This window comes from Colletes gigas, unplaced genomic scaffold (assembly GCF_013123115.1).
Source record: "Colletes gigas isolate AHSC1104 unplaced genomic scaffold, ASM1312311v1 Colletes_gigas_Sc00001, whole genome shotgun sequence".
Taxonomy (NCBI): Eukaryota; Metazoa; Arthropoda; class Insecta; order Hymenoptera; family Colletidae; genus Colletes; species Colletes gigas.
The window spans coordinates 9,576,288-9,597,749 of NW_025106630.1; the positions used below are offsets into that span (position 1 = coordinate 9,576,288).

Sequence of the window (21,462 nt, forward strand, 5' to 3'; positions counted from 1 at the left end):
CACGAAAAACACGAACAAATTGCTCCGTAATAACATGTTATTATAAACTCAAATTTATTATTAATTTACGTAATATACATTGATTAGGTATACACAACTTATATGTATCAGTTTACTTAAAGCTAAGAATTTTGTTCGTAAATAATACAAGATAATTAGAATACGTTCCTGCATATGGGGCAGGTGGATTTCTGGCTTGTACTGAACCACTTATACTGAAAATAAAAATGTAACTTTCAAAAATGATCTCGATAAAAACTGCAATTATTATGGACACAAACATACCAGACAAGCTGTGTGAAACTTCTTCCGGCATCCATTGCACGATAATTTCGGTATTTGGTATGAACTCATATGAAAAATACTGAAACATATGTAACACTCTTCGACACCGGCGAATTTCTTATCTAAATTCTTTTTCCACAATGCAAGACCATCCCATACAGATCCATTCTATACGGAACAAACCAACATTTGTAAAATGTCCTCAGAAAAAAACGTGATCTAATTATCTATCAGTATTATTACTTGATGCGTAAGAAATATGGACAACTGCATGTGACAATTCCGCCAATTTGCAGTTCCACCTGTATGTTGTCCAGGTTCGACCGTAACTGGTCCCAAAGGATGATTAGTTGACAAGGTGATAGTGAGCTCCAATTTCGTGTCAGCCATCTGATACAAGGCTACAACTTCACGGAACGTTGGATGAACCTTTACTTGCATATTTTCACTAATATGTAACTTGTTATTTGAAAGCTCCTCTTGGCAAAGCATAGGGCTAATATAATGCGTTGTGATCTTGTCTACTGCAGCACTGACTCTACTGTCGCTGGTGCTCCACCATTGCCTTACCAACACTGGCAAATGCCTTAAACTATTTGTGTATAACCAGCACACTATATGATCCAATCTCCATTCCGTCCAACTTTCTATAAAACAATGAGAATAAACGAATTTTGCAATGAAATTTTATCGGGGGAAATAATAAGCACGAGTACCTCTAAAATCGAGAGATGGTTCTGTAGAAAATATCTCCGTTAATTTTGCACCTTTATTCTTATTATCTTGGAGTACCTCTACCGGCATTAAACGGAATATGTTATTTAATAAACTCGGGAAGAAATTATCTCTGCAAGCCGTATAAATAAACCGTTATAAATTTGTAAAGAATTTCTGTCGAATAATAAGAAAGATTCAAAAAACGTTAAAAGAATTTTACTTGAGTATTTCGGCATACTGATAGAGCAGATCTCCATGAGCATTCGCACACATGTCTAAGACGATAGCCCAGGATAATAAATACCCCACGGTGTACGTGTAGGAATCCGTGTATGGTTGGATAGTGCAACTAACTGTATCACATAATCTAAAAAAATATCATGATGAACAGTATGCTCCTTCGATCGTGTTCTATGCGAAAACTTACTTGAAATCCATCAAAATAGCGTTCACGATGTTCTGCGTACTTTGCAATACGTCTTCCACTTTTTTAATGTTCAAATTATTCGCATCAAAGTTTTCTAACTCCACGGTTGCTTTGTCTTGTTTCACAAGCACCGGTACTGCGTGTTTTAACAAATGATATGCGCCCAATTGTATACTAACTACGGGAGACTGAAATAATTTTAGCGACAATTGTACAGTTTGGTTCAAATCAACGGGTACTTCGGGAGACACGTTTGATTGATTTTCGAAGAGTATATTTCCGTCTGATATTTTCACTGCTTTTCCTAGATGATCCAACACTACGACAGGTTTCAATCCTGTTGTTTTTTCATTATAAGAATCTGTACAATTTTCAACAGATTAGAAAAGTCAACAATTATAAACTAGTTTGCCGTTCCATTTTTTTAAAATAGACATACTTGCGTAAAACATCCAGGATTTAATAATTCCGCTTTGTATAACACCAACGAAAAAATTGTTCCATTCCTCTAACAACATTTTCGGTAAGTCTGTTATCTGTCCTTGTTCGTATTGCTTAATTAAATTCTGGAACGCATGGTAAAGCTGACAAACGGCTACTGTCAGTGTAGATACCTATAATAAGGCAATAAAGGAGAGTATTAAATAAAATTAATAATGTAAGCTATCATATACACACTTTGAAGTCATTAGCGTTCTGTTCTGATTTCGCAATGGTCAATTGCCACAGAGCCAAAGATATCGAAATAAAATTCCAGTGTTCGAATGTTAAATTCGATGGAATTTGCGTTATAAGTTCCGTTAGAAATCTTATAACTTCCAAAGGTAAAGTTAGTTTTTCCCACGGAATCTGTGAGATATCACTATAAAAAAAGAGATACGAATGTATGTTTCATAATTAATTCGACAGATCTTACGAAATTTTATTAAGTAAAATTATTATAGATACCAATCAAGAAGTAATAGCATAGGGTTTTCCTTCTCATACGATATTAATTTTTCTAAAATTTTAGAATAATTCAAATTGGTTTGTTGATTAATAAGCACATTTCTTGCTGCTATCATTACATGAACATCATCTGTTGCTATTGAAGTGTCTTCCGAACTTTGAAGTTTTGACAGAATCTAAAGTAAAGTATTCTGTCATTATATAAAATATTAATTTACAATACAAAAGATTGTAAATTAATATTGTACTACCTGTTGTCCTTGAAGATACATATCATTATTTTCAGTAGATAAATTAATATTGCTGTAAATTTTAAGTAGTTCTTCTGATTTCTTCTTTATAGATAATTCAGTGCAACAAAAGTGTATTATGTATGGTAACATACTGCCATAGTTTGAATAATTCCTGTATAAATATGTTTAAAATAAATTTAGTAAAGAATGAAATTAATGATCAGTCATTATAGAAAGAAGAACCTACATATTTATGTGATTCACAATTTCAGTATAAATGTCTTCATTAATATACATCTGTATTTGTTTAAAACTAGTTTCAACAGTTGTTAAAATATTAATTACGTTGCTGTAATGTTTAGTCTGAAAAAGATTAATTAGTGAAGCATTACTTTCATTTTGTACGATTAATTAAATATTGTAGTGCTATAAATTATTATACTTGCAGATTTGTAATAATTTGTATAAATTCGTCCTAAAATAATTGTATATATAATATTTATTAAAAGATTTGTAACTCCTGGTAAATTCATATTGTGTATCAATGATTTTTCAATATTCGTTTCCTTTCCTTCATCTTCCTCCTCGTCTCTGTTTTTTAATCTTAAGCACAGATTATTTAATAAATTTGCATTAAATAATGCCCATTTTAAACAATTCTCGGTATTATCTATTACTGTAGTACTAATTAAATCAATGGACATGGAATTTTGATAAATCTGTATCCTCTGATCAAGAGTGGATACATATAATTTACCACTTATTACTTCGCCATACATAATTATTCCAGTTACATCAGCCATCCATGCATTTATATTCACATCTGTTAAAAATGTTAAAATAATTTCTTGTTCATAATCTTCATTTATATAGACCTGGTTATTGATTATAACTTCAAGAAAATCAGCTGCTATGCCCACCAATATTTCTTTGGTATGCTCTTCGCTTCTATAAAGCATTAATCATGTTATAAAATAAACAAAAACATTTCGCGCATAATAATAATTATCTTACGAGTTATATATCTTCTTCCATATAATGGCTGCAAACTTTTTAGTCAACTCCATCAGTGCTGGTTGAGCTAGTTTTTGTGTAGCTTGCAGGAGTCCCTTTTTCCATACATCATGCATTATTTCAATAAAAGTGGAATTGTTACTAAAACAGTCTTGAGAACATAATTCAAAGAGCGTTTCTAAAACATGTACAGCTCCTAATTTCAACTGTTCATGAGTCCATGTCAATGGAACAATACAAGAAATTAATTTTGCAAAATGTAACAAACACGTTTCATCCACTTCACGAATTGAATTACAAAGTATAGATACAATTTCATTGATTGCCTCTTCTTTTATTAATAAATCTAAAAATTATAATAAATACTAATATACATGTTATTTTTTGCTACATTAATAAAATACAATGCAATCAAATATAAAAACTTACTGCCATCGTCAGAAGGCTCAAAGGCTAATAAAATAAGACTCTGATTTTTCTCTAATTCAGAATAATCGCCTGAAGCAATTTCTTTTACTACATCTAACAATAAACTAGTCATCCTAGATTGTGAACACCATTTCTTTACTACTGGATCATTTCTATGTTTCTTTGATAGAGCACAATATAGAATGCTTCTTATTGTCACAATATTTTCAAACTAAAAGTACATTTATCAAAATATTAATATGTACAATTTTATACATTTTTACAAAATTGTGAACATTCTTTACCTGTGTAAGTGACTTTAAAACATCATTTTTCTCAGCATCATTCATGTACTTAATGATATTGAATATTAATTCTACTATATCTTCTGTTCCTATCGATTGTTCCAGTAACCAATTTCGTAAAATTTGATCATAGAAATTAAAGAAGTTTATTTTTATTTCCGAAGACTCTGATAGGTTTGTAAGTTCTTCACTTTCAAAGCACGTTATAAGTTTATTTAAGCATGTGATATACTTTTTAGTGCGATGTTCTGTGATTTCATTGAAATATTTTATGCAAAGGGAATGAACAAATTTATTCAGCTCAGCAAGGAATTCAGTATCCTTATCAATTTTTGTATCTTGAGTTTGAGACTTAACTTTTATATCCCCTTCTGAATTAGAAAATTTCACCTTTAAATTTTTACGGCCGTGTACAGGTGCTGTTTTCAATGTAATCAAGAACTCAATTTGAGAATTACTTGTATCTGATTCAAAATTGTTGGATGCGTCTATGATTGAATGGAACAGCGCATTGAGTTCACGCCAAAATTCTTGTATTAAGTAGGAATATGATTTGTAATCTTTGTTATATCGATTTTTACTCCAATACCGCACTAATTGTGTAATTTCGCAAAAAAGTATTTGTTTCATAGGAGTATTTTCCTTTAAACATATTTCTAGGCATGGCATAAGCTGAAATAATTCAGTATTAATTATAAATACTCCTACACAAAGAACTGCATTAACATTCAGTATGGATAAATGATATAAAATAAGAGACCTGTTTTTTGAGAAGTGCACTGCATAAATCTTGATTATTAACATTTAGAAGAATAGAATAGCGTAAACATTCAACAAATGACGTTGCTATTGCAAACATTTCTGAACGGCCCATTTGTACGTTTTTTACGGAAAATCTAAAAAATACATTAAGGTATTTCAAAATAATGTATAATTTAATATAAACAATAAAGTATTAATTATACCGATAACCTACCCTTGTCGCATATTATCAAAAAAGTTTATGTACAAATTATAAGCATCAACATTTAGTTTTGGAAACTGACTGATAAATGGTAACAAATTTGGGTAAACAATACTAGCACAACATTGTCCACCACTTCGTAAAACACGCCATAATTTTGGCAATACTAGTTTTTCAATGCTCACTACACAATACCAATCCTAATAAAAATGATTTCATGTAATTCAATTAAACTTACTATACTAAATATTGCGTAAGTAACAATTATTTACCTGTATTTTATTTATAGTTACAAGCACACATTCCCATATAGCAGACAAGAGTGCAGGTTCTGTTTCATCAAGATTATTCATAATAGTTGTTACAGTTCTCTTTTTTTCTTCTTGTATCAGTATAGCAGTATTCTCAATCAGTGATGTTAACACATTGAAAAATGCTGTTTTAACAGATAAAGCATCATACTTCTCTAACTTCCAAAATTTGTTATTGTTTATAATTTTTTGATGAATATCGATCATTTTTTCAATCTCCTGAACAGGAATTGTCTTTAAATAAAAACTATAAGCTTTTACACTTGCTATTAACAACCTTTGGTACTTTGCTTCCATTTCTTCTGCAGTGAGACTCCTAGTAATATGTATAAACTGGTATAAATACAAGTTTCTACATTTAATACCATTTATATTTCATAGTTACAAAACATACTTTTGCAGAGACAAAGACTGTGGTGTATGAACAGTAATGCTATCACAGATATATGTTAAAATTTCACACTGGCAATGCACAATAGCATTAATAACTTTTTTTGGCGAAAATGTGTCCTATATATAAATAAAAAATTTCTTGTTAAAAAGATATACTCAGACTTTATCAATTTCATGTGTTTTATAAATAACATGTAACACATATTCACATTGAATGAATTAGTAGCAGCTGATGCAGCAGGGGGGTATGTATCATGTTGTGAAATGAACCAAGCTCCTGCAAGTTGTTTCAAATACAATGCTATGCTCTTGCCTACACGTTTCACAACAGCTGCATGTGCCAATTGTGTAGCTTCTCTTACTCTATGTTCTATATCTATAGATAAGGTACAATATATCCGTGGCCAAAATGGTAACATTCCTTCAACAGCTGATAATTCTAAATCTCTACACAGGACAACAAATTCTTGCAAGGCCTGAAAATATAATGATTTAGTTTCAATATTATTTACATATGTGACAACAATCTTACTTTGTACTTAGTTGTTGCATCTTTTTTATTCATTTTTCTCAACACTAGTTGAAAATTGCTATCAACATTGCTCATTTCTATCTCATTTATACTACAGAGAGATAAACCTGGTAATATAGGTACATATCCACCATCTTTCACAGCTGAGAAACCAACAAAATTTGGCAATGCAGTACCCAGAAATTCTGCACTGCGGCCACTATTTGATGGCTAAAAATTACAAAGAATTGGCAATATTAAAATGTATTTCATTAAGAAATTTTGTTTTAATGGATCAGGCACAACCAATATGAACAATATGGACAATATGGACAAATTTTTCTACAGTGATGAACAAAAGCTTGGAATTAGTTCACTGTTTTGTAAACACTGCTTCATTAAATCACTACACTAACTATCATTTCGTTCGAAAGAGGGTAAATTTAATTTCAAGATTTGAAACGTTCTCACAATAAAAAAACTTAACCTATAATTTCTTTAACATTGTGCTTTATTATTGATATGAACTTTCGCTTACTCTTGCATTGTTTTTTGTTCGTTGCGCTTGTTTATTCTTCCCCATGATGATTGCCCCAAGAATAACATTAAACAATGGATCTTGCAATTCTACAATAATTTTACTCCTTTAATTCTCTGCCAGAACCACGTTTGTAACAGCTGATTTCTGAATGTTGACAAATGAAGTGTGACGTATACACGTTCTAATCGTAATATATCTTTTGAAATTGAATGAAAAATTGAAATTAACTAATGCATAATATTTCGATTTTATGCAATTTGACATTAATACCTTGTTAAAAAATAGTATGCATGAAAATTCTGTTAATCGTTGTAAAAAGAAATGGTGTAATGGAATATGATGATATGTATATTGCATAAATATGATAACATAACAAGTACTACATTAAGAACAACTACTTTATTTTACACCAAGTAAGAAACTATGAAATGCATGTAAATATTTCTTTTCCTTATTTTTGTATTATGAACACATAAGTATTTGTTGCAGGTTAAGGAAACTATCAACCATGAATGTTGGAAACAAGTTGGGTCAAAGATTACTATTATCATATTGTTCTTTCACGTGTATTTACTTTCCTGGTATTCTAATATTGCTCAAACTAAATGATAACTTGTATAATGTGGGAAAATACAAGTTTATTCCAGTACTATTAATTCTGCTTTTTGCAGAAGTGATTAAATTATCGTTCCCTATGTTTCATTCTGAAACAGTAATTATAGGGAAAACTGAAATACGGGCATCTTCGAAAGCTAGAAAGTATTGGTCAAAATACTTGAAAGAAATTTTTAAATTTTTGTTAGCTGCTTTTCTCTTGTCTGTTGTATATTATATAGTTATTATATTATTTGGTGCTCCTTTATTTATGCATCACGAAGAGACTACTATGCTTACGCTGACACTGACTGCTCTTACATTTGTTCCTGCAAGTCTGCATTTAGGAGTAGATGGTGTATTAGAAATCATGACAGGAGCACAGTCACAGAAAGGCAATGTCTTGGCAGATGCTATAAAAACTAACATTCAAACAACACTTTTGGGTGCATGGTTAGGAGCTATTGTAATTCCATTAGATTGGGACCGTCCATGGCAAACTTGGCCAATACCATGTGTAATAGGCGCTCTTCTTGGTTATATGATAGCCCATTTTATTACTCTTGCAAAAATATTACCTATGTTAAAATTAGGTAAAAAGATTCATAGATAAATATTAATAATTACACAGATAGTTATATATTATAGTATTATAAATGTCTGTCATTTTTATAAATATAGCAATCTGTATATGTAGTCATTCATTTCCACATTAAGAAATTGTATAATAAACTGATGTCTTACATTAAAATAATTCCAGCTATTAATTCCTATTGATTTAGTTTCTCTAGAGCAATTTGTCTTGCATTTTATAAGGAGATTTTATAGTTACAATGGAACAAACTTGTATTATACATATATTGCAGTTGTATGTGCCAAAAGTAATTAATAGACCTATGTAAAGTTATAAAAGCAGCTAAAATAGCAAATAAATGTTCTATACAAGATAAGCACATTATATACCTATAAAGTTCCTAATGTTAATTATATGATAATGACTGAGATCAATTTTGTTACACATTCCGTATGTAAATGTACGATTAATAAATTATCAAAAAATTAAACTAATAGTTTTGGATATTAACCTCAGAATATGAACATACATCCTACACAAAATAATTATTACATAAATACGCAGTTATTAACTCGGTCAATTACCGAGTCTCATCACGAGGAAGTTGCTGCGAATAGAGACCCGCTTGTTTTAATTTATTAATTTGTTTATAATTATCTAACAAGATACATAAAATATACATAATCTTCCTTGTTGTTTCTGCCACTTATTCATGATACCCTACCCTGAAAAGCGAACGCGAAAAAATAATCGCAACACTAAAAACAATCGCGATCAAATTCATATCATTTGCAACTCTAAAGTTAACTATGAAACTAATTATTTGCAAAATTATTTAGACAAACAACGCGAATAACATTCATTTTTCAAAACGCTAATAGCAAACCGTTATCAAATTCTAACTCGCGACACTACTCTGAAAACAAATGCGAAAATATTCAGTTCGCAACGCTAAGGGTAATCGCAATAAGTTTATAATATTCGCAACGCTATCTTGGAATCAAACGCGATCATTTGTATTTCGCAACCTAATGCAAAACGCGATGTCCGAAACATTGGACGTGTGGTACCAAGTACCATCTGAGAAACTACAACTACAGACGAGTAAAGTAACGTTAGTAGTAACAGGAATGACTTTTCAGGACAGGAAAGCCATTTGTTGTAGTCCACCCTTGAGACAGTTTGTCAGGGCCTCTTCGACTCTTTTTAAGTCTTTTCTTTCTTCGGCGGTCCTGTCGATGCCTGAAACTTAATACTAAGCTCGAGCACTCTGTGCAATACAAGAACCTCCAACAATAGGAATTCAGAAATTCATTTCTAAATCTGTTGGTATCGTTGCGAATGACATGAAAATGGTAATGGGGTTTCGAGACCCCATAAAAATAGGCCGCAAAAATACATTGGATGAAGGATCTACTTCTATACTACATCTGTGACAATACTCTATAATTTTTGATGAATCAATGAGAATCAAAACTAACCTAGCGAAGAAGTTCTATATTTATGATGATCTACGCAAAGTGGATCGCAGCCAATTTGCTAATATTATTCAGTTTTTAATTAATAATTGCATTACCCAGCTAAGAGTGATACGATTATTAATTAAACGCTAAATAATATTACCCAGGTCTCACCACGAGGAGGTTGCTGCGAATGGAGACCCGCCCTAACCGATTCCCAACCACCCTCCATTAATAAATATCTTTTGTGATGAGCGAAGAAGCAATAAACGAAAGTGCAACCAACGAAAGTGCAACCAACGAAGGAAACAACCAACGAAGGAAACAACCAACGAAAGAGTTATTTGAGAAAGAATTTGCCTAACTATAAATCTAAATTCGTTTACATCCTACCTATCTAATCATCTAAGAAAATACATAGAAAATATATTCTTCCTTGTTGATTCTTCGACGAAGATTTCCTGAAATATACTGTAACATTTTACCTAAGTATAAATCTAAATTATTAAAACATAAACTAAACAATCTGAAACAAAATACATGAAATACATTCTTCTTTCTTCTTTCTTCTATTTATCCCACGATGATTTCCTGAAACACAAATGAAGCAATATCAATGAAAATTGTAACAATTCTTAATTATTACCTCTATAAACCGAACACTTCCGTAGGAATTTGCTCTGTAACAGAAACTTGTCTAATAGATTAGTAAGAGAACAAACAAAACAAAACAAGTAAAACTACGAATACTACAACTACAGGCAAGTGCAGTGAGAAAGTAAAAATAGTACATAATAAGCGAGGTTACTTTGACTCTAAAATGTATTCGTCGCGAAATATCTTCTTGCACGTCAATTTAATGATATATTTTAATAAATAAAGAAAGACTTTGGGTATCTTCGATATCTTTCGATATCGAAGATACTCAAAGTCATCGACTGAATTATGAAAGTGAATTTAATTATTGAAGAATGTAAAGAACAATCGGAAGCTACTAATTTGACACTGATTCTAAAGTGAATATAATTATAAGTATTATAAAAGATATTAAAATCATGACTCTACTTTCGATCGATATTACGATATTTGTCATATTGAAAACTGCGGCGTGTAAAAACATCGCACGCTTAAATAAAACGCGACGCGACGCGACACGTGCTCATAGCGTGCAGTGAGTGTGGGTATCAGATTGATCCCCCCCGGCCTTGATTATCAGAAAAGCAAGTCGCGCCCCTGACCCACGTCGATCGGACCTCTCTACGTACAACCGCCGGGTCCTGGAGGACACAAGATCACAACAGGACCCGCTTAGTACTCGAGAACGGATATGGGTCAGGGACTCTCGCCGGAGGTCATTCTCTTTTCCGTATAAAGAGGAGAATATATGCGCTCGGCGAGGCCCCACTTAAGCTGAACCAAGCTGCACCAGGGTTGAAGCGGTAAGAGCTATCACACCTAATACACAGGCGTCACATGTTTCATTCTATCAAACAGAGGTGATCGAGCAAAAATCTCTCCGGTCCTTTCGGTCGAGACATAATCTCGGAAAGCGAGAACCAGAGAACGAGCGGACGAGAGAAAGTGAACTATTCATATATGTATATGTACTCATTATATATTCATTTTAAAATTAGTGTCAAATTAAAAATGAATCTACTATGACATTTGTCATCTTAAAAGTCGCGGTGTGCAAGAAGATTATAATTTTAAGCAAAAGATACTAACTACACTTGCCAAAGAAAGCACGTATACAACCAGTTGTTTTACCCCTCTGCCTTACGATTTCATTTCCAACTGTGCCAAAAGCGTCACCAAGGTTTGGCCCGGTAGACTTATCACTTCTCTGAGTCGTCTTGTTCATGTTTGGCCCGGTAGACTCATCACATCTCTGAAACATCATTAAGCTAAGAGGTTAAAAAGGAGGTTTTTAAACACTTAAAAATGACCTATCAACCTATCACCTAGCTTAAAAATAAAAATTCATGACATTGTATAGAAACAAATATAGTATATGATCGAAAACAATGTTACGTTAATATATCCTGCAATATTATACATATCGAAGCAATCACATAAATTCGAAGAACAATGTAAAAGTGGAAACCGAGAATAGGAACATTCTCTGATCATAAATGAAGTTGAATTCACATCAAACAAACAAATAAAAATAATAAAATATGAATAAGTGGAGTGGACTTACTACTTGTTGTCAGTACATAGGGTAGTTACCAGTGAGCCAGCTGTAAAGTAAGAAAATATTCATATTATAGCAACGTCAGTTAGGCAAGCAAGGCAAAATCGGTTCATTGAAGCGAAATTGGTATTAAGCGATAGAATAAAGGAGGGGAGAGAATATTTAAACAGTTCTTACCGTAGTCATCACCGTCCGGCACTGGTCAGTAGTGGTCAGCAGTGGTCAGTAGTGGCAGGAACGCGAGTCAGCACTGGTCAGTAGTGGTCAGCACTGGTCAGCCATGGTCATCACTGGTCACCAGCGGCCATCAGCGGTCATCAGCAGTCATCAGTGGTCCCCGGTTCACTTCTGGCTATTTGCCCACTCCCGAATCCGCGACGCGACTGAAGAATTCTTCGCAGTGACCCTGCTTATATGTCTAAGGTGATGAAAGGGTGGGGAGACCAGTCAGAGCCAAGGTTGAAGTTAACAGTTAAGACTGTCTTGTATACAAGGAAACTATTTCGATTGGTCCCACCTCTTGACAATTTCTGGATCTTCACTGAACCACTGATCTTGATGTCAACCTCACTGTTGACCAGCAGTGACCATAACCTAGTCATCGTTGATCATTGACCCATTAAAACCATTACGAAGATTAAAGCCTTCTTACGAGGATCCCCTTACAATTTCATGCATGATCTTTTTAACATTTTGTTCCACTTTGGAAGAGTGTATCTCGTTAATTTTTGTCTTTTTGTACGTCAGTTCGAACAATTGACATACGTGAACGAAAAATTCGGAGGCGATTTTAGCGTCCTCTTCTTATGGATGGCGGTCAGTTGTGAAACCATTAACTGAATTAGTAGTGATAGGCAAAGAGCTGTAGTTTTGTGTAAATCCATGTGAGTTGACTATGGAAGGGATTAAAATTCATTTTTGAATCTGTTGGTAACGTTGCGAGTGACACGAAAATGTTAATGGATCCCGGGACTCCAGAGAAACGGTCCGAAAAAATACATTAGGTGAAAGGTCTACTCGTATACCTCGTCTGTGATATAACGAAATAAATTCCGATATCGATACATGTTCTGCGTATCCGGATCCGTTTAGAGCCACTCCTGAGAACTAATTTTGATTGGTCAAACATTCTTTAAACGAACCAAAAATTTATAACATATTTTTATAATACAAATATTCATAATAAAACTGTACAATTACGCTGATGCACACCGACGTTTGAACAGTGATTATCGTACCATAGAAAACACATTAAATATGATTGCATACTACATACTCATAACGACCCCCTGAAACTTCTGATATCGCTTACCAGAGGGTGCTGTAAATCGTTTACGTATTTCAATTTTATTTAATCTCCTTTACTAGACATTTAAAAGTATTACAAAATATACATCTATTGCTGCGATTAATTTTCAATGGCCACGTATTCGTTGTGATTTCGAGCATGTTCCCAAAATTCAGATACGTTTCGTAAGATGTAAAGAATTACTGATTTTCTGCACATAAAAAGTGCACAGATGCACATAGCTACCGTAAGAGAGAAGTGCAATAAACACGGCCAGTAAGAATTGTATCTGAAAGAGGAAGTATCGACAGAGAAGTATCCCAGATTCCTACATTGACGACCATGATACGTCACTTATCTACATAAGTTATGTCTACGCATCAGGAATTGCGAAATCGTTGGAAGGTGTACAATCTCTGTGAAACTGCATTCCCGAAGACCATGTGTCACGTCACGCACCACAGTAACGCACTGCCACTGAAGTGAAGTGGCATGATGCGAAGGAATTTGGATCGTGCGAACTTTGTACAAATAGTCATAGAGTGAACGTGCGATGCGTTATACGTCTCGCAGTGAGATAAGGGTGAAATAGTTCATTCAAGACCGTGCACGCCCACAGGACCGCGTTGACCGGTAATTTCTCATTTAGAACAACGAATTTTTGGCCCAAAATTGCACAACTGTTTTTGAAGTCGAAAAGTTACGGAAAGGACGCGAGCTACCATCAACACTCTATGTTCTCTGTCATTTTCGCACAGTCAATCTCTGTTGCACACATACCAAAGGTGCTCATCGAAAAAGAAGTGAAACGTGAACGTCGAGCGAAGTGACGCTCGGCCAGAAAAGGTAAGCAAGTTTGGGAAACTAAACTAAATCTATTTTCTTGACACAGATCCAAGTAAAATTGATCCTTCGTACATAAATAAACTGTTCACAATTGAAAATCATTAAAAAAAATAGGGGAAATTAAATACTTTAATGCGAATTAATTTAATTGCATCTGTAATCGTTCCATTTTTTTGTTGATATCTCTTTAACAATTCTGTCAACTAGAAATATCTTGAATACCGTAGTAAAATACACAAAACAAACCAGAACGAAATACATATATTTTCGTTGATATAATCCGAATAGCGATTAAAGAGTCAAGAATATAAATAATAGATCTCTTTAGACAATAAACGTTTAATGCGTGTTGAACATGTGGTGAACGCCTATAGGCGTTCGATGAATGATTATAACGTTAAATCTTTAAATCTTAATACTACAAAACTTAAAATGTGACTTTATGTACGTGGTTTAAATTTATCAGGTTCGATACTTAAATGTTATTGTTGCAATATCTTTTTATTTGCCGAGTTAAACAATTCTATTTATATATTGTTACCGAAATCACGTAATTTAGGCATAGCACGTATGATCACGCTAACATATTGATGCAGCTGTATGCAGTTATCGAGTTATACAGCTACTTACACAATTTGTAATTTCCACTTAATATTCATGCACAATGTAATTTGAACAAGATGTATGTCAATTATATATAATAATCTACCACCATTGCTGCTCTTCGTAATTAATTTTTTTGTTAAATTATGCGTTTCGTAAATTCATCAGGATGCTGCGTTTCTAATAAACGGGAAAGTATCTTTCATTCTGCGAAAATGTGTCGTGCTTACAAAGGTATCTTTCATCCGAAGAACGAATGTTTCTTTTTTTATACATGGTCATATGGACGTGTTTATGGAAAAGAATAAAAATTTTACAGAAATTCATAACGATGCAAACAGTACCAGTCGAACTAGTTCGTAAACAAAGCGATTTATTCCATTTTCTTTTTTTTTTTATAGTACGTGCTTTAATGATACTTAAAGAGATGACATTTGCATGCATTGAAACGGCCTCCACAGATTATAACGTCCACGTAATATAAACCAACAATGGGTAAAGTTAGTAATTGTTTTGCAAAATGCGTAGGTTCGATAATAGAATGAAAACTTTGAATATAATACGTTTAACCATACGAGGTAAATTCGTTAAAATATTGCAAAATGAATTAAACTATTCAGTTTATGTGTAATCTCATATATAACATTATATAATCAGTGCTTGTTTAATCCGTGTACACATCAATTCAAAACATGTAATTTATCGATGAACAGTTAATTTTTGCATATGCGACCAAACATTTTAACCATTAATAAATGTTAAATTATCGATTTAGCAGTCAACGGTGATTTACTAGCACAGTGTATATGAATACCAATGTATAATGTAAATCGTGTAAACTGTGCATCATATCGTACGTTTAAATTCTACGAAAACCGGAACTCGTGAGTCAACTACTTTACGGTTAATGAGAAGAAAATTCCACGTTTAAAGGATTTCCAAACTAAGCTGATAAAACGATAGAAATAAAATACACATTTATATTATTTTAAACAAATGTTATAAAAAAAAAATTTGCACTGATTTAAAAAAATCAGTTTATATTCGATTGATTAATTATCGAGCGAAACTATGCAAAATCTTAGCACGTACCCACAATTTTCTTTGGCGCCATCAAATATAATACACTGTCTTCGGAACAAAGGATCGATGTACGCTCAATTTAACGTGTCAATAAAGTCTCAGAATGGCCTGCGATTGTAATCATTTGCTTGGGCACAGACGCATGCCAAATTGGAAACAATTAAATATGTAGTAGCCGTGTGACCAATCGTGTGGTAGAGGATTTACGAACCTCGATCATGATTCTTAACTTACGCTAGAGGTTCGCTTCGTAACGCCTTATGTGAACAACAAGTGGCACGTAATCAAGGCGCATAGGTAAAGGTCAAACGTCCTATTCGTAACAAATCTACATATACTTTGTCCATCGAAAAATGTATTATTAGTAGACAGAACTTTCGAAGTAAAGTAAACACTCGCATATAATAAATATGGACACTGTCTGACCTTGTTTCCGAGTTCCAGGCGTTTTTTTTCTATTACTTTTGGTATAACAGAGCTGAGTTGACCGATTCCTCGAAACTATTCATTCTCTGCGTTTTACGCACAACCTTGATGGCTATTTGTAAATAAGTATTCCCAATGAATACTAACATTATGACTTCCTGCAGTTTCTTTGAAAACGGATTTCTGCGAAAACAAAACAAAACAACCTTTTATTCCGTCTTATTCCCAGTAAGGAATAAGATAAAAATAAATAAGAAAATTCCCGTAATAAAATGATTATTTGCAAGGATGACTAATATAGTTTCTGTTTAGTAAGACTTTTCGTAAACATTTGAAAGATTCCAAACAAATATCATTTACGGCGAAACATTCTTCTCGTATATTAATAATTTCGATTCATTTTTATATATGATATGTATTTTTTTTGTCACAAAGGGATGCCATCACAATGGACTTGGATAATCTTTAGTCTTGTGGTTTGCGCGACTACATCATCGAAAAATGACTTCGCCAAAGTTTTTATAGAATTAACGGAATTTGAATACGAGGATGCTTGTATCAATGCATCCGAAGCTGAATGGGCATTCGTCAATTATCCGTCAAATAAAACACTATCAATATGGGTAAATTTCTGATAAAAATAAATCCAATATAAATGTATCTATACACTTTTGAATTCGTTTATATAAATTTTTGGATCGGGAAAGCTTTCGAGTGCATTTGTTTTTCTGAATTTCAGGAAGAAAAATTAATTTCTTATGCTGCTTTTAAAAATGCACAAAAGAAAGAAATTACTAATATTACGAAGCTTAATGATCTATCTTTACAACACAAATACGATGTTACTGATAAAGCAGGTGATGCTCTCCTGGAGAGTGAAGATTTTAAAACAGTAAGAGGATCTTTAGTGAAATTGATTTAAAAAATCTACATGTTTAAATTGATTTTAAATAGTTTTTATTTTGTTTAGCTTATTCACTTCACTGGGGCAGTGGAATTGTTAAGATTATCTACAGTTCATACAGGAGTTTTGAACAATTACACACGCAAAGGTACTGATTTCAGTTACTAAGGAGAAAGAAGTTGACTATGTTAGTATGTAAAATATCAATATTTTTAGATGTAGAACAAGTACTATCTCGTAATAATAATGTTGAGAGTAAAGACAGTATTTGGACAGCTTGGCATCAAAGCTTATTTCCACTAGTTAAGAATTTTACAACTGTCTTCCCACTTGTTGATAAAGCTGCCAAAGCAAATGGTTAGTACCTCAAAAAAGCAATTTACAGTTTTCCTACATACTGTAATCATTTAATTTGATTGAATATAAATATGCCATTGATTTTGTTTTAGATGCCAAAGATGTTACAGAGTACTGGGAACTCTTAAGTGGATACAGTGATGGTTATAACAAAATTAAATATCAATGGAGAAAAATTGAGAATCTTCATAAAAAAGTATTGAAATTTATTGGAAATAATTTATCACAAAAGTATAATATCACCATAAATGACACAATACCGGCTCATTTACTTGGTAAGTTAATACTATAATAATCATAGACAACAACTTTCAATTGAAAACTATAATCTTCTGTAAAAGGGTCCCTACAAGGAAGTGATTGGACTCCCATATCAGTTGATGTAACACCTTATCCAGATTTAATGTATAATATAAAAATGAATCTTTGGAAAAGGGTAAAGAATGGTTACTTTGTTAATATCTAAATTGAATAATCTACTAATTAAATTTTTGTTTAGAAACTTATTGGGAAATCATTGTATAAAGCTGCTTCTGCTTTGGGCACACAAATGTTGAACCAAGTTCCACATGCCGATTTTTGGGATAGAAGTCAGTTTAATCGACAATGCCCATCAAAATTAATTAATTTTTGTAAAGAAGGTATTATGAGGTATATGTTTTATGATCAAGTACTTAAAATAATTTAGTAAATAAGTTTGTTCTATATTCTCTTTTATGTAATTTTGAACATTTACTCTACAGAGTATCTACTTGCTTTGAGCCTACTATAAGCAACTTCCTCTCTGCCCATAAAGATATAGGAAAGATTTTATACAATCAAATGTCGGTAGAGACTATTCCTGTACTCAATACAGCTAATAGATATTCTGGTAAGAATAAAATTTAAAGAAGAAACATCGAACATTTTTAAAATCAATTTTAGATAATATTAAAATATATTTGTATTTTTTCCAGCTTTAGAAATAGGTGTGTCAGAACTTTTTGGTATCTTAGCAGCCAGTCCTGCTTGGTTAAAGTACACACATATTATGGACAATTCTACTGATAATGATCAACATTTAATTGTGTCTTTAATGATAACTGCATTGAACACATTGCCGCGTCTTGCTTACTACATGTCATTAGATATGTGGAGAATTAATGTTATAGAAACTGGCATTACAAATCCAGAAGATTTAGTATCATCTTGGTGGAAATACAGGTATTAATTTATTCGAATATTAATACGTACAAATAATACAAATCTTAATTTAGTCAAATTTAAACAAAATTTATTTAAGGCAAGAATATGAAGGACTGAGTTCTGATGGAATTGAAACACCCACATTTTTAGATGATGACTATGTTACTAGCAACAAGCCATATTTACCGTAAGTAGTAATACAAACAAGAGAATATAACATTTGAGGCTTTCGGATAAATGTCATGGATATTAAAAATGAAATAATTTACACACAAGTGTTAATGGAAGATTCACTTTTGTAGGAAATTGGCTGGCACTATTCTTGCATTTCAATTTTATCAACACTTGATGGATTCCTCAGAAGTCAGATATGATTCAATCTTAGAAAAACAAATTAAAGTTGAGTTCGTGTATGTATCGTTTACGACTGTCAATTTGATATTTTCTTTTATATAAAAAAAATTTAGAATTTATTATTCTGTTAACAGCAAAATGATTCGACAAGGAGGGGCAGACGATTGGATGAGAGTGATCGACAAATTTCTAGGAATAGACGATATCTCGTCCGATTCACTTCTATCATTTTTCTCTCCATTAGAAGATTTCATTGATGAGTGGGAGGAAGATTTCGAATATAAAGCATTTACCGCTAAGGAGTCCGAGTTCGAAGAATTAAAAAAAAAAGTTATTGAAGAATTTAATGCTCCTTCGACAACTACTGTTATTACTACTAGTACCACATCAAAAAGCGTAGTCGTAAAGAACGAAATGACAAACAAAAACAATGGAAGAAGCAATATAAACGCCGTAGTAAATGGCAATAAGAATTCAGAATCTAAATCGGCGACACATGGACAAGAAGTGAAGCCAGAAAATCATGAAAAGTCAGAAGCGTCAAGTAAAGTTCCTTTAGATGAGTCACTACTTGATAACACAGACGCTGACCAAGATACGAAACCAAAGATTAATACTAGTAAAGCAGTGTGGGCTGTAGGTGCAGTACTTTTAGCTACGATAGTTATTTGTATAATTGCAATTTTTGGAAGACAAAGATGTCGTAAAACGCCAAAAAATAGACGATATGTTTAACAGTATCCTTCAGCATTAAAAAGAGTATATTTATTCTTGCATTTAATTTCTAAGGAAGTTTTTGCCCAAATAAGTTATTGTTTTAAAGTCTTTCGTCTAGAAAGACATTTACTAATTTACAATATTCACCATTGTACATTCCTTACTGTTGTTACTGAGACAAGCGGAGATTATTTGCGAGAAATCGAATTTTGTTTAACACTAGTCTCTCTATAAATTGTATACCGAACAATATACAGCAGAAAGAATATCAACAACGAGAATTAGAGCTTAAAAACAGAAGAGGTGATAAGTATTAGTATCGATTCAAACAAACTTATTTACTTTAAATTGTGACATGTACACATATACTATACATAATATTATTTCAGGATAAAAATTGATACTTTATCAAATGCGCTTATATTTTTTTTTTTTACACAAGTGTAACACAATTCGTACATTGCAATTCAAATATATATGTCTTAAGAATAGAAAAGAAATATTACATACGAAATTATCATAACACGTATATTGTTATATACGTATACAATAGTTCCCAAGCACAACAGTTCCTCTACAAATATGCCAAACTATAAATGATTATTTTTTAATGCATAAAAAAGTGTATTCCTTACATTTTTCTGTAGAACCTTTAAAAAATATATTTTAATAACGTTTTTGGTATGCTGTATGTGTAGTATACACTCAAATTCATATAAGGCTTGTACATAATCATTTACATAGTTCTAGAATGATATAGCGAATACACGAATGCGTGTAGCCACCATAACATCTAACATATCATAAAACCAGTAGAATGTGTGACTTATTTTTCTACCATTACATTACCGTGTACGATAGTTGCATATGTGTGCATCATTTATACATATACAATGAATTGTATGGAAGATTTATATTTTTTATAAAAGTATTTATTTTGTACCTAACAAGATAAGCTAATAAAATATTGTTCCGGTACAAAATTGATTTACAACCTTGTAAATATGTTTTTATGTTAAAACCGAGAGAACTATGTTCTATATATCATAAAAAAGTGAATAAAATCGTTAGAGAAGTTAGCTCGACTATTATATAACAGATAAAAAAGTAGTTGAATTTCATCTGATTGTTTTCATTGAGAACCACTGTTCGCTATGCTAACTCACGCATACTAAAGATCATACATATATCGACAATGCTGTCTTAACTGTACCACTTTATAATACAAAGGAAAATGTCAGCACTTCTTTAGACTTCAATCTTTTATAAGTTAAATAAAAAATGCATACTTAAAGTACAAACTTATGCCCCAATATACATACACGTATAAACGTTTTTATACATGAGAAATAACCCCGTACTAAAAATACAAAAATATATAATACTTCGTATGAAATAATTTACGTACGTTGGTTTCGTCCAGAAAACAAAAAGCGGCCTGGAAGAAGCGTATCCGCCATCCAACGTGAAGAATATCCGAATGAAGATCCAAAAATCGATATCTGTATTTTTTGCATTTAATTTGATGTCTTATTATTGCTTTCATTGACCTTTAAACCAACACTTATCTAATACGAACGATTTAACGAGAGGTATTGATCTTTCGTACAGGATTGTTTGCTGACGCGTATCGATTTAAATATTACGAACTAATATACTAAGGATGAATTTTAACTATGAAATTAATTGGTTTAAAACGAAATTCATATTCAGAAAATAATGAAATAACTATATTATTTACCGTACAGCAATAAAGAATTTTGTCTGAACATGATAACTATAAAATATCTCGTTTTTCTATTACCAACTAAATAGCTACA

At 32.3% G+C, this 21,462-nt stretch overlaps 3 protein-coding genes across 6 annotated transcripts; 2 read left to right on the forward strand and 1 right to left on the reverse strand.

The window, feature by feature from the left end:
- Nucleotides 1–29: 29 nt before the first annotated feature.
- Nucleotides 30–7,221, reverse strand: LOC122405085 (E3 ubiquitin-protein ligase listerin). Its single transcript, XM_043409585.1, has 22 exons — nt 7,055–7,221; nt 6,538–6,747; nt 6,215–6,481; nt 6,007–6,122; nt 5,574–5,928; nt 5,314–5,501; nt 5,098–5,233; nt 4,338–5,009; nt 4,054–4,264; nt 3,625–3,970; nt 3,057–3,558; nt 2,858–2,973; nt 2,629–2,782; nt 2,378–2,553; nt 2,108–2,291; nt 1,869–2,043; nt 1,430–1,790; nt 1,223–1,369; nt 1,002–1,132; nt 529–932; nt 286–453; nt 30–215 (listed from the first exon to the last, which is right to left on the reverse strand). Exons 1-22 carry the CDS (start codon nt 7,097–7,099, stop codon nt 156–158), a joined length of 5,124 nt encoding a protein of 1,707 aa, XP_043265520.1. The 5' UTR covers nt 7,100–7,221; the 3' UTR covers nt 30–155.
- LOC122405201 (phosphatidylinositol-glycan biosynthesis class F protein) lies at nt 6,844–8,264 on the forward strand. Of its 2 annotated transcripts, none has more exons than XM_043409761.1 (2): nt 6,844–6,953; nt 7,547–8,264. In XM_043409761.1, the coding sequence occupies exon 2, from the start codon at nt 7,566–7,568 to the stop codon at nt 8,262–8,264; it is 699 nt and encodes a 232-aa protein (XP_043265696.1). In that variant the 5' UTR covers nt 6,844–6,953; nt 7,547–7,565. The 2 variants fall into 2 exon arrangements, with proteins under 2 accessions (XP_043265696.1, XP_043265687.1); XM_043409752.1 differs by lacking the exon at nt 6,844–6,953 and adding an exon at nt 7,342–7,470.
- A 5,378-nt stretch (nt 8,265–13,642) lies between these two features.
- On the forward strand, nt 13,643–21,012 carry LOC122405136 (angiotensin-converting enzyme-like). Of its 3 annotated transcripts, none has more exons than XM_043409678.1 (14): nt 13,643–14,013; nt 16,561–16,748; nt 16,865–17,017; nt 17,096–17,177; nt 17,246–17,386; nt 17,479–17,661; nt 17,728–17,822; nt 17,886–18,037; nt 18,130–18,257; nt 18,343–18,589; nt 18,669–18,758; nt 18,874–18,981; nt 19,060–19,662; nt 19,820–21,012. In XM_043409678.1, exons 2-13 carry the CDS (start codon nt 16,563–16,565, stop codon nt 19,658–19,660), a joined length of 2,166 nt encoding a protein of 721 aa, XP_043265613.1. In that variant the 5' UTR covers nt 13,643–14,013; nt 16,561–16,562; the 3' UTR covers nt 19,661–19,662; nt 19,820–21,012. The 3 variants fall into 3 exon arrangements, with proteins under 3 accessions (XP_043265613.1, XP_043265621.1, XP_043265604.1); XM_043409686.1 differs by having other exon boundaries at nt 20,290–21,010; XM_043409669.1 differs by having other exon boundaries at nt 19,060–21,011.
- The last annotated feature ends 450 nt before the right edge of the window (nt 21,013–21,462 follow it).